Source organism: Cataglyphis hispanica, chromosome 17 (genome assembly GCF_021464435.1).
Source record: "Cataglyphis hispanica isolate Lineage 1 chromosome 17, ULB_Chis1_1.0, whole genome shotgun sequence".
Taxonomy (NCBI): domain Eukaryota; kingdom Metazoa; phylum Arthropoda; class Insecta; order Hymenoptera; family Formicidae; genus Cataglyphis; species Cataglyphis hispanica.
Window position 1 is genome coordinate 159,978 of NC_065970.1, and position 11,695 is coordinate 171,672.

The following is an 11,695-nucleotide window of genomic DNA, read 5'->3' on the forward strand; positions in this document are numbered from 1 at the left end:
ATATTCATTGTGTGCTTGGTAGTATGTACATTGTAGACTTTTCACGTTTGCCGTTTGAAAATGTAGCCTTCTCTAAGATGGAATCATTCCTTGTCTTCTTTTTATTTGAGAACCCATGCGGCGATTGTGATTGCCCTGCATATTTTTGTACACATTTTTCTTATGTCTATTAGTCAGGACATCTTTGTTTTGCCCTTGACCTTTGGGTTTACCTTAAATAAAAAATTTAAGATATAAGATAGATGTATGCTTAAAAATATATATTTTGCATCTAAGAGATATTATTTAAAAAATTATTTAATTTATAAAATCATGAACGAACAGATAAAAAAGAATCACGTGCAAAACGATTGTTCATGTAAGCGCTTAGTTAGACAGTTATGTACTAAATTAACACTCCTTTTATGAAATATCATTTCAGAATGCTAAATTAATATTTCATCTAATATGTACAAAAATGACAAATTTCTATATTTAAAGCAGTATAATTTTATACTTGTGGAGTAAGAATAAAATAGAAGTATTTTTCTTTTTATTTTAATATTTATTATAATATATTTTAATGGCTTTACGAGATTGAATATAAATGGTTTTAAAAAAATTTATATAAATAAATTTGCAACATACCAACTACATCACGCGCATTTCTGCCTTCTCTTGTCGATTGTCTCTGCTGTTCGACTTTAGCACGTAATTCCGCTGGATTCTGTACAAAATGATCATTTTGTACTGGCTTCTCATCTTCAACTTCGGTTTCATCTTCAGAACTAACATTATTTTTATCGCGTGCACAAAGTATCTAAATACAAAAAAATTTCTTGCATAAAATATACATGATAAAATTGTAAATTGAACAGTGATAAAATTTGAAGGTAAAAATACAGTATCTAAACTAACTCTTGGAGTAGTAAATGGTTTGGCATCTGTTTCTATAGAATCATCCGCTGCATTTCCACGAATGTCATGGCTGTCATATGTATCATCATACTCATCATCATAATTGTCGACAATGCTATACTTCTCATAAATTTCTCGAGATTTCTTGATTTCAGATTTATCATTCAACATTTCATTTGCATTTTTGTACTTATCTTTCCTGGCAGAAAAAAAATATATAATAAAACTTCTCTATTTTCTAATTTTCGAAATCAGGTTGCCTATCTATTCTGGAATATCTTATTTTATTCTAATAATACATAAGCAAAATGATACATAAGAAAACATTTGTTACTTGTTTTCTTTTATTCACTTTCATGATTATGCTTATGTAATTATTTCAGTTTACAGAACAGAATAATTGTTCCAGAATAGAAGGATTTTACTGTAATATTTTAATAGAATCACATGATAGTCAAATTCTTTGATATGTTTTTTTTTTATAAATATTCAACAGCTTACTTTTTTCCCAAATAAATCCTTGATGTATCTATAACATCCTGTGTCATAATATCAAATTCATCATTATCGAAAACATTTAACCTTTGAATACCAATCGCCAAATCTACATCAGCTGATGCTTCCTGAGAATACACAATATAAATTAATTTTTGCTACTTGATAACTTGGAAATAAAAATTATTTTATTAATTACCATTGGATCTGGTGGTATATATGGTAGTGTCCTATCTAATTTTTTCAAATCAGGTGGTAAACTATTTTCTAGAACTGCATTTACTACAGATGAAACATCATAATTGTAATGCTTTAAACATAGCTGTAAATTTTATAAAAGACCATGTATATATAAATTTATATAAATATTACACATGATGTATTCTTTAATTGGTAAGTGTAAACATTAAAAGTTGAGGTTTTTTGTGCTTTTTAAATTAATTATTTGTATTTATTAATTAAATATATTTAATATTTAATATAAAAATTTCACCTGTATGAAACCTTCACCACAATCACACAAGATTTCTCTCACTTTTGAGATAAAGGACATCATTTTGTCAGGATCTTTGGAAATAGATTCTATCTTATTGTTTATATAATTCACATTATTGCAATGTTCTTTCTGTTGATTGCTTTGAACATTGTTAGATTCAGCAACAGCCATCTACACACATAACAGTAGGATGTTTACATGATAAATATTGTATGATATATCATAAATATCTATGATATATCATATGTATTATATATCATAAGACTTACATTTATATTATTGTGAGATGCATTAACTAATGCTTTAGTATCTCCAATCGATGCGTATAATGATTGTAAGATAAAATCATATTTTATTGGATCACTGTCATGAAAGAATACTATGTGATGTAAAGAATAATAAAATAATTATATACACACACACATACACAATACGCATCGCACGCACGCACGCAGCATCGCACGCACGCACGCACGCACGCACGCACGCACGCATCGCACGCACGCACGCACGCACGCACGCACGCACGCATCGCACGCACGCACGCACGCACGCACGCACGCACGTGCACGCACGCACGCACGCACGCACGCACGCACGCACGCACGCATCGCACGCACGCACGCATCGCACGCACGCACGCACGCATCGCATCGCACGCACGCACGCACGCACGCATCGCACGCATCGCACGCACGCACGCATCGCACGCACGCACGCACGCATCGCACGCACGCACGCACGCACGCACGCACGCATCGCACGCACGCACGCACGCACGCACGCACGCACGCACGCACGCACGCACGCACACACACACACACACACACACACACACACACACACACACACATCTTTCTAATATAATTATGTAATATTGTAATTTCTCTAAAAAAGGATACATTTCAGGGCAGAGTGTGGAAACTGTTTCAAGATCGACATTAATAGGATAAAAGTTATGGTAATCAATAATGAATTCCTTTTCTGACATAGCATTCATCAGTAAATTCAAATATTCATCTATACAATTTCTTATCTCACTTTCCATTATTGTGTTCCTGAGAAAACAGATAGAAGCAATATTAATAATTAGAATATATATTTTTAAATATAATTCATATATTAAGAAAGCTATATTATCTCATACTTACATTTTTTCTTGAATATTTAATATAGGTTCGTAGACAATAATTCGATAAAGATTTAACATTTCTACTCTAGTTACATCAAGACGATGCTTCAATTCAATATACTTTGGCATATTTTCATCATTATATGCTAACTTGTCTAATTTTTTATACATCTCAGGTATTGTATTTCCATAAAATACAATTAGTCTAGCAAATAGGAATATAACATAATAATAATATACATGACATTTGAATAAAATATAAATGTATAAAATGTATGTGTATAAATGTAATAAAGCAAAAAATTATTAAAAATTCTTAATTATTAAAAAAATTGATTTTTAATAAAATAAAACAAACATATGAATGTGTTTTTAAAAGAATTATGAAATCTACACTCTATTAATTAAATATAAATAGTAAAATAAATCTTATTTACTTGTTTATGAAATCATCTCTGTGAAATGTAGTAATTACTGGAAAATAATTTTTTAATAATATAGTAAGAGTCGATGATACATCTAGAATGTACAATATCAAATCCTCTAAATTATATAATGTCATCTCGATGGAATTATTTTCTTTCTCTGAAAGTGCCACTGCTTCAGTTGTGTCACCTAGATGATTTTCGAATCTCCTCTCGACATTTTCAAAAGCCTACGTTAAGAATATTAATTAAATGTAAAAAATTAATCTATAATTTATAAAATTAATAAGCCTTTATTCGCACCTTTTTGTCAAACAGTAATTACTAGTGTGAGGGTGTCATATTCTTCAAAAAAATTTTCTCTAGAAAATTATATTTACTTATATTTATGAATGTGGAATAACAAATTTTATAATCATCAGTAATCACCACCAGTAATTAAAATGTATGACACAAAAAGTTGATTGTACTATTAAGCATCATACATCACCTTTATAAGACATGTCACAGACTTTTTAAGATCATCATTGTACATTGGTTGCAAAGTAAATATACTACATATTATTTTTTCTATGATTTTAGCATTTTCTCTACCATACAATTGGCATAAATCAAATATAATTGGTATTGTAAATATGTAATTGTCATATAACAAATTTCCAAGAAATGGATGGCTCATATATTCTGTCGAACTTTCTTTGTTTGTAGCAAGACGTGCAAAAACCATAAGTACATTATAACGAAGCTCTTCTAACGCTTCAAGCATTCCTGGTTCACTAGGAAAATTTTCTAATGCATAAAAAGGTGGTGCCTCTTGTAAAAAAGATACTAATGTATCCATGATTGAAGTATTGTATACAATGTTGGACCAAAATCTAAATAAAAGAAACTACATAGCATTTGTACATGTATCATTGGCATAATAAAAACTATAAAAGTGCTATATACCTATAAAATGGCAGATCAAGTAACCAATTTAAATCTTCAATGATATAACTTATAACTTCTATCCAATGTTCCCTAGCACCCATAATTTCTGATCCATCATCATTGTATATTTCTGGCACTTTGTAATGTAAGAAATAACGTTTATCTGCCCATTTTATATTCTAAAAAATTTAATGTTTTATAATATATATAAAATATTTAAATATTAAATATTTGCTGCATATGCAGGATGTCCAGCAAAGATTGTGCCAACACTTGTGAGTGGGTAAAGCACGGTAAACTGAACAAAAAAGTCCTTTACCATTTTTTTATCTGAGCTTTTTTTTCGCTTTTATACGATGTTAAAGTTAACTAATCAGTGTCTGTCTACAGCGGAAAACAAAGGAGGGATATTAGGGGTCAGAGTAACAAGACGGCTTTATATTGCTGTATAGACAGAAGCTGATTAGCTAACATCATATAACGACCAAAAGAAAGCTCAGATCAAAAAATGGTAAAGGACTTTTTTGTTCAGTTTACTGTGCTCTACCCACTCACAAGCATTGGTACAATCTTTGCAGGACATCCTGTATATATTATATATATATGCAATATAAACATTTTAAATACAATAAATTTTTAATAATTTTTAATTTTTATAGTGTAAAAATTAATTAACACATACCAATGCACCTATTACAACAATTACTCCATCATTTTTAATATTTAATTGCAATTCCTCCAAGGGCACGCAATCGGGATTCTGTTTAATAGAATTAGGCACATTAAATATATAGATATTTTTTTTGTATGCTTCATCAATTACTAGTATCTATCTCGGTTTAATTATATGAATCACTTTGTTTCCCAAAATTACATTAAACAAAATTAAACATATGAAAAATCAATTACCTTGTAGTACTTCATGATTTTACGTGACGCATTATCTGTTAAAAATTTTGTTTGTTGCTGATTGTCAACTTGACAAATGAAAACAGCGTATATTTCTGTTTGACAAAAGAATCTCTTGATAAATGACAAATATCTAATAAAATCGGCGTGATAACAGCAGATAAATAATGTAAAGTATATTATGTTAGATCATCAATTAACCTATGCAAAATCAAATTTTTCACGATATAAAAAGCCGGGCAATCCCATCCCCAACTTCTATATATTTTGTGAGCATGCGCGTGTCCACAGCTCACATGAACATGAAGGTTAGGGATAAGAGTATAAAGATTAGAGGTAGAAACATCAACTCATGGAAGAGGATAGGTAAAAAAAATCCCTAGTAGCTGACATCACTATTTATAAGTAAAGTGCAAAGTGTTCTCGATTGTCCACGTTGCCAATTGGCCAATTCAACACAAAATCTCTTAATTGGTTGATCCAATGAAAAAATTGTGGTTAATTATAAATTACAACATGATTTACAAATGAGAAAAGCTTCTTTTTACTTTGCCTTATGAATATTTCCAAGTGTTTGTAATACCAAATGGAATACATCTACAAGATTGTGTTCGAAAATTTTTCGAAATAAAATAGTGTTCGATTGACAAAAATTTCTTTGTTCTATTTAGTTAAACATTACTCTATTTCAAAGAAAAAATAAATTTTAACACGCAACTTAGCGCATCTATAATAAAGAATAGACTTCAAGTAATTTCATTCCTATTTCTAAAATGATCCAACTAAACTTAATAAAAAACTCTTGTAAATCTGTGTAAAAAGAACAAACTTGCATATACATATATATACATAAACATAATTCGAGAAAAATGCTCATGTTTAAAGTTGTGCATATTATTATTTTAATCTTTGTGTGTATCGTAAATGGTAATGAACTTGAAGTTTGTGAAGTATTCGATAAATATGCCGAAAATTCGAAAAAGTGTTCTATTCGAAACAACTTTACGCAAAAACGGTTAGAATTAAGATTTTATATATAATTTACATGTCAGGTAAAATAAGTTATACAAAATTTAACATTTTTAAATTGTTTTATTTTCACGCGTTTTATTCTAGTTTAAAAAACTCTGTTTATACATTCTAAATTTCTCTTATTTATTTTTTACATAAAGATTTACAATATGCTTTTTTTATAGTTATATTCTTTATGACATAAATCCTCCAGAAGGTTTCAATCTGAGAAGAGATGTATATGTTCGTCTTGCTGTTTTCATAAAAAAATTAATTGAAAGAGACAAGGAATATGAGTGGCAATTAGTTTTACCACCATGGGGTAACTTATAAGAATAAAAGATGACATGTTTTACAGAATTTATAATAAATATTTATAATCATATATTTCTTCAATTTTCATTTAGGTAATCTATATCATTGGCGACATCACAATACAGGACTTCAAGAGTATTTATTCTGGGGTAATTTCTTTGATATAACAAGCCTGCAAAAATATATACCAGTCATTGAAATGTATAAATTTATGGAAGGTATATATCTTATATTTTTTATTAGAAATATAAAGATTTTATTGAGGACTAATATATTTATGTAATTTGAATATATACAGATTAATTCTCAATTCTATATTTGATATGGAGTAAATGCAGATTGTTTTTTAATATCCAGAATTATTTTGTATCAAGTTGAAATTTATAATGCATTTATATATCGGTGTCCTTTCTTTTTAATTTAGTTTTTGGATTAAATATATATATATATATATATATAAATGGTTTACTTGACTTTATAATATGATTTTAGAATATTCATCTGAAACCAAAGAAATACAACTCGATTGTGTGTATATTTTGCAAAATGACAAGGAAATGTTTAAGACTGGTAAATTCGAAGATAAGAATGAAGTAATGAACTGTACTAATGATTCTTTGCAGTTCTTTAAATCAAAGCAACATATATATACTAGTCCATTTTGGGGTTATCGTAATATTACAACTTGGAATGTAAAATGTCTTAAGTTTCATGGTACGGCATCTTATCTTTATCAGAATCTCAAACCAATACAATACAGGTAACTATTTCCATTTTTTTTGTTTTTATAAACAGTGAAGTACACTTTATCAGCATTTTTTATTATTCATAGATCTGTAATGTTTGATCACATGGAGATTGCCCTGCATGATGAATACGGCTCTAAAGAATATTGGAAAGCCAGACGCAGCATGCGATATAATTCTGAACTGTACAATATTGCGAAAAATTATAGAAAAACTTTTCTGAATTCTACAGATAAGAATGATAATACAGTTCGACCTCTAGATTGGACTAAGGAAGAAGTATGTCATATTAATTATTATTTATTGTTTTATTAGTGATAATAAATAAAACATTATTTTAATTTTAGAATCGGCGGAATGCGAGAGGCGGTCCTTATTTGGCAATTCATTTTAGGAGACGCGATTTCATCATAGGTCATAAAGAATCAATACCAACAATAAAAAACGCTGCTTCTCAATTACGAGAAAAAATGGATAAACTTGGATTAACTGTGTTGTTTGTTGCGACAGATGGGGAGCAACATGGTACGTTTTTTTTTTTTACAAATGTAACTGTTCTACAAATTCTTCATAAATGTTACAAAATGGTTTTTCTCTTTTTCTCTTTCTATATGTAAATTGAATAACAGACATTTTTAGAATTTGAAGAACTTAAGTCGTACTTGCCTCAATACAAGGTCTTGAAGTTTATACCGTCTGATTATGTGATGAATAAATTTAAAGATGGTGGAGTTGCCATTATTGATCAGATAATTTGTTCATATGCTAGGTAAGAGTATTTATATAAATTATAATGACTCACTATGAATATAATTCTAAGAACAAAGGCCATTTTTTTATAAGCTTTTATAAACACTTGTAAGATGTACAAATTTCAAATAATTTTTTTTCTTTTTTTTTTAATTAGATATTTCATAGGGACACATGAGTCAACATTTACTTATAGAATACAAGAAGATAGAGAGATTATTGGTTTTTTACCAGAAACTACATTCAATACTTTATGTAAGACTAATAAGAAATGTCCAACAACTGGGCAATGGCAGATTGTTTGGTAAAATGTTATATGGTATGATATGACAGATTTTCTAACTTTTACAAGTGATATCTTTAATGCTTAATAATTCTTTTTACACTATCGAGTTTACACCACGATTTTTACTTTTCAAAGCTTTTTTTTATACAAAAAGGTATTGATTAAATGTATTTTCATCAAAATCTAAGTAAAGCGGTTTATTCTAAATATTTACCAAGTAATTATTGCAGTTAATGCATTATCTTTTTCAATCAGTTTTTATATTTGAATCATCATGCAAATTTTATTTCTTTCGCAATGTTGAGGATTTTTAAAGTGGGATATGAGTATGAATGGCTGTGGCCATATATTTGAATGTCAAAATGGAAAGTCAAATGGAATGCTCCCTGATTTTAATACTTTTATTTTTGAGAATCTTATTATCATTCGTCGATAAAATTTTTAATCGAAATTAGTTGTGAAACGTACCACAAGAGATCGCAGAATCAGGAGAAAAAAAATTCAAACTACCCTCAAATCCAAATATATTTATCTCAATTGTTAACGTATAAAAAAGTGGATTTTGTTAACGAAAAATTATCGTGATTTTTTTCGCGTAAAGTGTCAAATGTTTATATGAAACATTGTTTATACAATCGCTGTAATATATATGACAACAAATGTCGCGATTTCGGCGATTCCGCGATCGGAGCTATCTCCGAATAATTTTCACGTTAGTTGACGGTTAGGATGGAGAAACCGGCATGCAAGTAAACGCTTTGAATACATATGTGAATATGAATATGAATATATATATATAATCTTATTTAATTTTATGTTTGATTTAAGAATATTATTTGTTCCTATATTATCTGGATTCTTTGAAGAAGAGTAAAATCAAATTTTTTTGTAATTGCAATGATTTTTCTGTATGCAATGATTTTGTCTTATAATATCGATATTCGACAAGGGCTGTCCATAAAGAAATCGAACTTTAGAAAAGCGCTCTAATGCAATGATGTGAGATCTTTTGCCTTGTGGCATTGTGTAGTGGGATTCTTTAGCAACTTTCTCACACCATGAGCATGATGCTATGGTTCTTAGTTTATGTTTTATAGTTCGAATGAGATGCATATGTTTGGCATTTTTGTTTTGGATTTTCTTGCAGCGTTTAAGAGAGACAATGAGAAGAATGAGAAAGAAGCAGCCAGAGATGTGGACCAGCAATCGATGCTGCACGACGACAATGCATCCACACACGCGTTGTTCTTTATCATCGAGTTTTTGACAAGACACTTGATGACTGTTGATCAGTCCTCTATTCTCCTTCTTCATTACTTCTTTCAGACTCTGTAAGAAAATAAAAAAAAAAAGAAAAAAATTGCCACATCTAGAAAATCGCCATGAAAGACGAACACAACTTTATTAAAATCATCATAAAACGTGAGAAAGTGAGAAAAATTTCCTTAAAAATCCATTATATAGTGCCACAAGGCAGATGGCTCTAATGTCATTGCATTCGAGCGATTTTTTTTAAGCTCCGTTTCTTTATGAACAACTCTTGTATATGATATATAAAATTTGATATTTTAATATTGGCCATTCTACAAGTTGCAATCAATGATTAAATTTAAACCGCGTTTTTTAGAAACGGACATTAATTAGCAAATAAGAATAAAAAAGGAAATTAAACTTTATTCTATAAACAGTAAAGAATATTATTAGCTCCCTTGCATCTTTTCTTCTCAATATTCTTTATTCTTTTTTCTTGTGTGTATGTCACCATATTTGGCGACCTAATTAGATAGTTGGAAAGTACAGTGCACCGTTGTTACAACGCGATATTATTGCGGTGCAATGCGGCCACGATGTCGGCGAACGCGTTGGCGGCAAATTATCCGAGCAATTACCTTGGCGACCAGAAAAATGTCTGCAAAGGTGATAGTCGCAAACTCGAAGATTGAGTCTTAAAAAAGAAACGTTCGAGCATTTTCTTTACGGTAGAATTATTTTTATTTAACATATTATATTATGCAGATTATTTTATTAATGATCATTAACGATCAAGATAAACTAATGCGTTCTTTCATCTAATCTCATCGATAAAATATTTCAGCTATTAAATTATTTAATATTGATCGATTATTATTTATCTCTGCGATATTTTTTATAACTTTTACACACTATTGAGAACTTAAAAAGATCTCTTGATGTATAAGGAATCGCATAATTTTCGCCTCATTAAGATCGCTTCCGCTCCTTTTCATTCGAGTGAAACGCTTTTTAACGAGGATTCGCACACGTATACGGACAGGAAAGCCTCTTTCCCAAACATGATATAGTCGTATATCACACAATACTTTTCGCATAGTGACATGACAGATGTCTTATTCGTGATAAGTTTACGACAACGTTATGTTATCTTACGTAACGCGGCTCTCTTAATGTCTTAATTAGAATTCTACAATCGGAAACGGTTATAACATCGTAATTTTGTAATATCAAATTAATCGACAAATTGTATATGTGATTATTTTTTACATAATTATTTTATTTATTTATTTAAAAAAATATGTTGTATGCTTTTTTTCTTTATAGCGAAATTTTTGATCTCATGTATAATATCTCAAATATTCTATAAGTTTAAGAGACAGGTCAAATGGGTACATTAATGTGACTAAAATTATTTTACACATCTAAAAATAGTGTATGTAAAAATCGAGATATTGAAATTCCGAAATCGAGCTTAGCAATCTAATCACAATCTCGAGAAACGAAAAATATATTTGACTTAGTCATAATATGTGTGGAAAAATGATATATATATTAATAAAATTTCTTTAAAATATATAGCATTGTACACATAAATCGGCATTTTAATAATTTGATAAAATATAGTGTATGATATTGAGTAATGAACAAGTTTAAGATTATAAATAATTATTTATCATGCGAAAATTCTTGTTCTCATTTAATCATTTATGTCTACTTTCCAGATTTCGTAATGTGTTTGGAAACCACTGCATGCAACCAGTTAGCACACGATATTTAGATTGTAAATGATATTAAATTAGCATGTTTGATATTTTTTACAATAAACAGTTTTGCAAAATGAATGACTAATATATATCTATTGTATAAAAATAAGCATATGAGAATATATATATTTTTCCTTTTAAAATTTAATTTTTTTGCTACAGTACTACTATTTATTACTATCAAAAATGAAACTTTAAGTACTTTGAAAAGAAAATTATTTATTGAATAAAAAATGTTACTTGAGGATATTATGTAAAAATAGTTTTTCCTTTGCTGAGATATTGA

The 11,695-nt window shown here is 29.1% G+C and overlaps 2 protein-coding genes across 5 annotated transcripts; one reads left to right on the forward strand and one right to left on the reverse strand.

The window, feature by feature from the left end:
* Nucleotides 1-64: 64 nt before the first annotated feature.
* On the reverse strand, nucleotides 65-5,559 carry LOC126855769 (activating signal cointegrator 1 complex subunit 2). Its single transcript, XM_050603684.1, has 14 exons — nucleotides 5,285-5,559; nucleotides 5,058-5,135; nucleotides 4,394-4,554; nucleotides 3,936-4,320; nucleotides 3,458-3,675; nucleotides 3,040-3,225; nucleotides 2,791-2,946; nucleotides 2,158-2,251; nucleotides 1,886-2,059; nucleotides 1,592-1,714; nucleotides 1,399-1,520; nucleotides 898-1,096; nucleotides 628-799; nucleotides 65-212 (listed from the first exon to the last, which is right to left on the reverse strand). Exons 1-14 carry the CDS (start codon nucleotides 5,297-5,299, stop codon nucleotides 73-75), a joined length of 2,223 nt encoding a protein of 740 aa, XP_050459641.1. The 5' UTR covers nucleotides 5,300-5,559; the 3' UTR covers nucleotides 65-72.
* A 362-nt stretch (nucleotides 5,560-5,921) lies between these two features.
* LOC126855778 (GDP-fucose protein O-fucosyltransferase 2) lies at nucleotides 5,922-11,557 on the forward strand. 4 transcript variants are annotated; one of them, XM_050603715.1, is made up of 9 exons: nucleotides 5,923-6,299; nucleotides 6,481-6,617; nucleotides 6,703-6,828; nucleotides 7,103-7,370; nucleotides 7,443-7,635; nucleotides 7,704-7,881; nucleotides 7,996-8,125; nucleotides 8,264-8,425; nucleotides 11,368-11,557. In XM_050603715.1, the coding sequence occupies exons 1-8, from the start codon at nucleotides 6,154-6,156 to the stop codon at nucleotides 8,412-8,414; spliced, it is 1,329 nt and encodes a 442-aa protein (XP_050459672.1). In that variant the 5' UTR covers nucleotides 5,923-6,153; the 3' UTR covers nucleotides 8,415-8,425; nucleotides 11,368-11,557. The 4 variants fall into 4 exon arrangements, with proteins under 4 accessions (XP_050459673.1, XP_050459672.1, XP_050459670.1 ...); XM_050603713.1 differs by lacking the exon at nucleotides 11,368-11,557 and adding an exon at nucleotides 9,540-10,169; XM_050603716.1 differs by lacking the exons at nucleotides 8,264-8,425; nucleotides 11,368-11,557 and adding an exon at nucleotides 9,540-10,169 and having other exon boundaries at nucleotides 5,922-6,299.
* Nucleotides 11,558-11,695: the final 138 nt, after the last annotated feature.

Coding starts and splice junctions, on each gene's coding strand:
- LOC126855778 (XM_050603715.1), top strand. CDS start 6,154: ATGCTCATGTTTAAAGTTGTGCATATTATTATTTTAATCTTTGTGTGT. Junction 6,300..6,480: donor AACAACTTTACGCAAAAACG/GTTAGAATTAAG, acceptor CTTTTTTTATAG/TTATATTCTTTATGACATAA. Junction 7,882..7,995: donor GACAGATGGGGAGCAACATG/GTACGTTTTTTT, acceptor AGACATTTTTAG/AATTTGAAGAACTTAAGTCG.
- LOC126855769 (XM_050603684.1), bottom strand. Junction 4,321..4,393: donor CTTGATCTGCCATTTTATAG/GTATATAGCACT, acceptor TCTTTTATTTAG/ATTTTGGTCCAACATTGTAT. Junction 3,676..3,935: donor CTGTGACATGTCTTATAAAG/GTGATGTATGAT, acceptor TTCTTAACGTAG/GCTTTTGAAAATGTCGAGAG.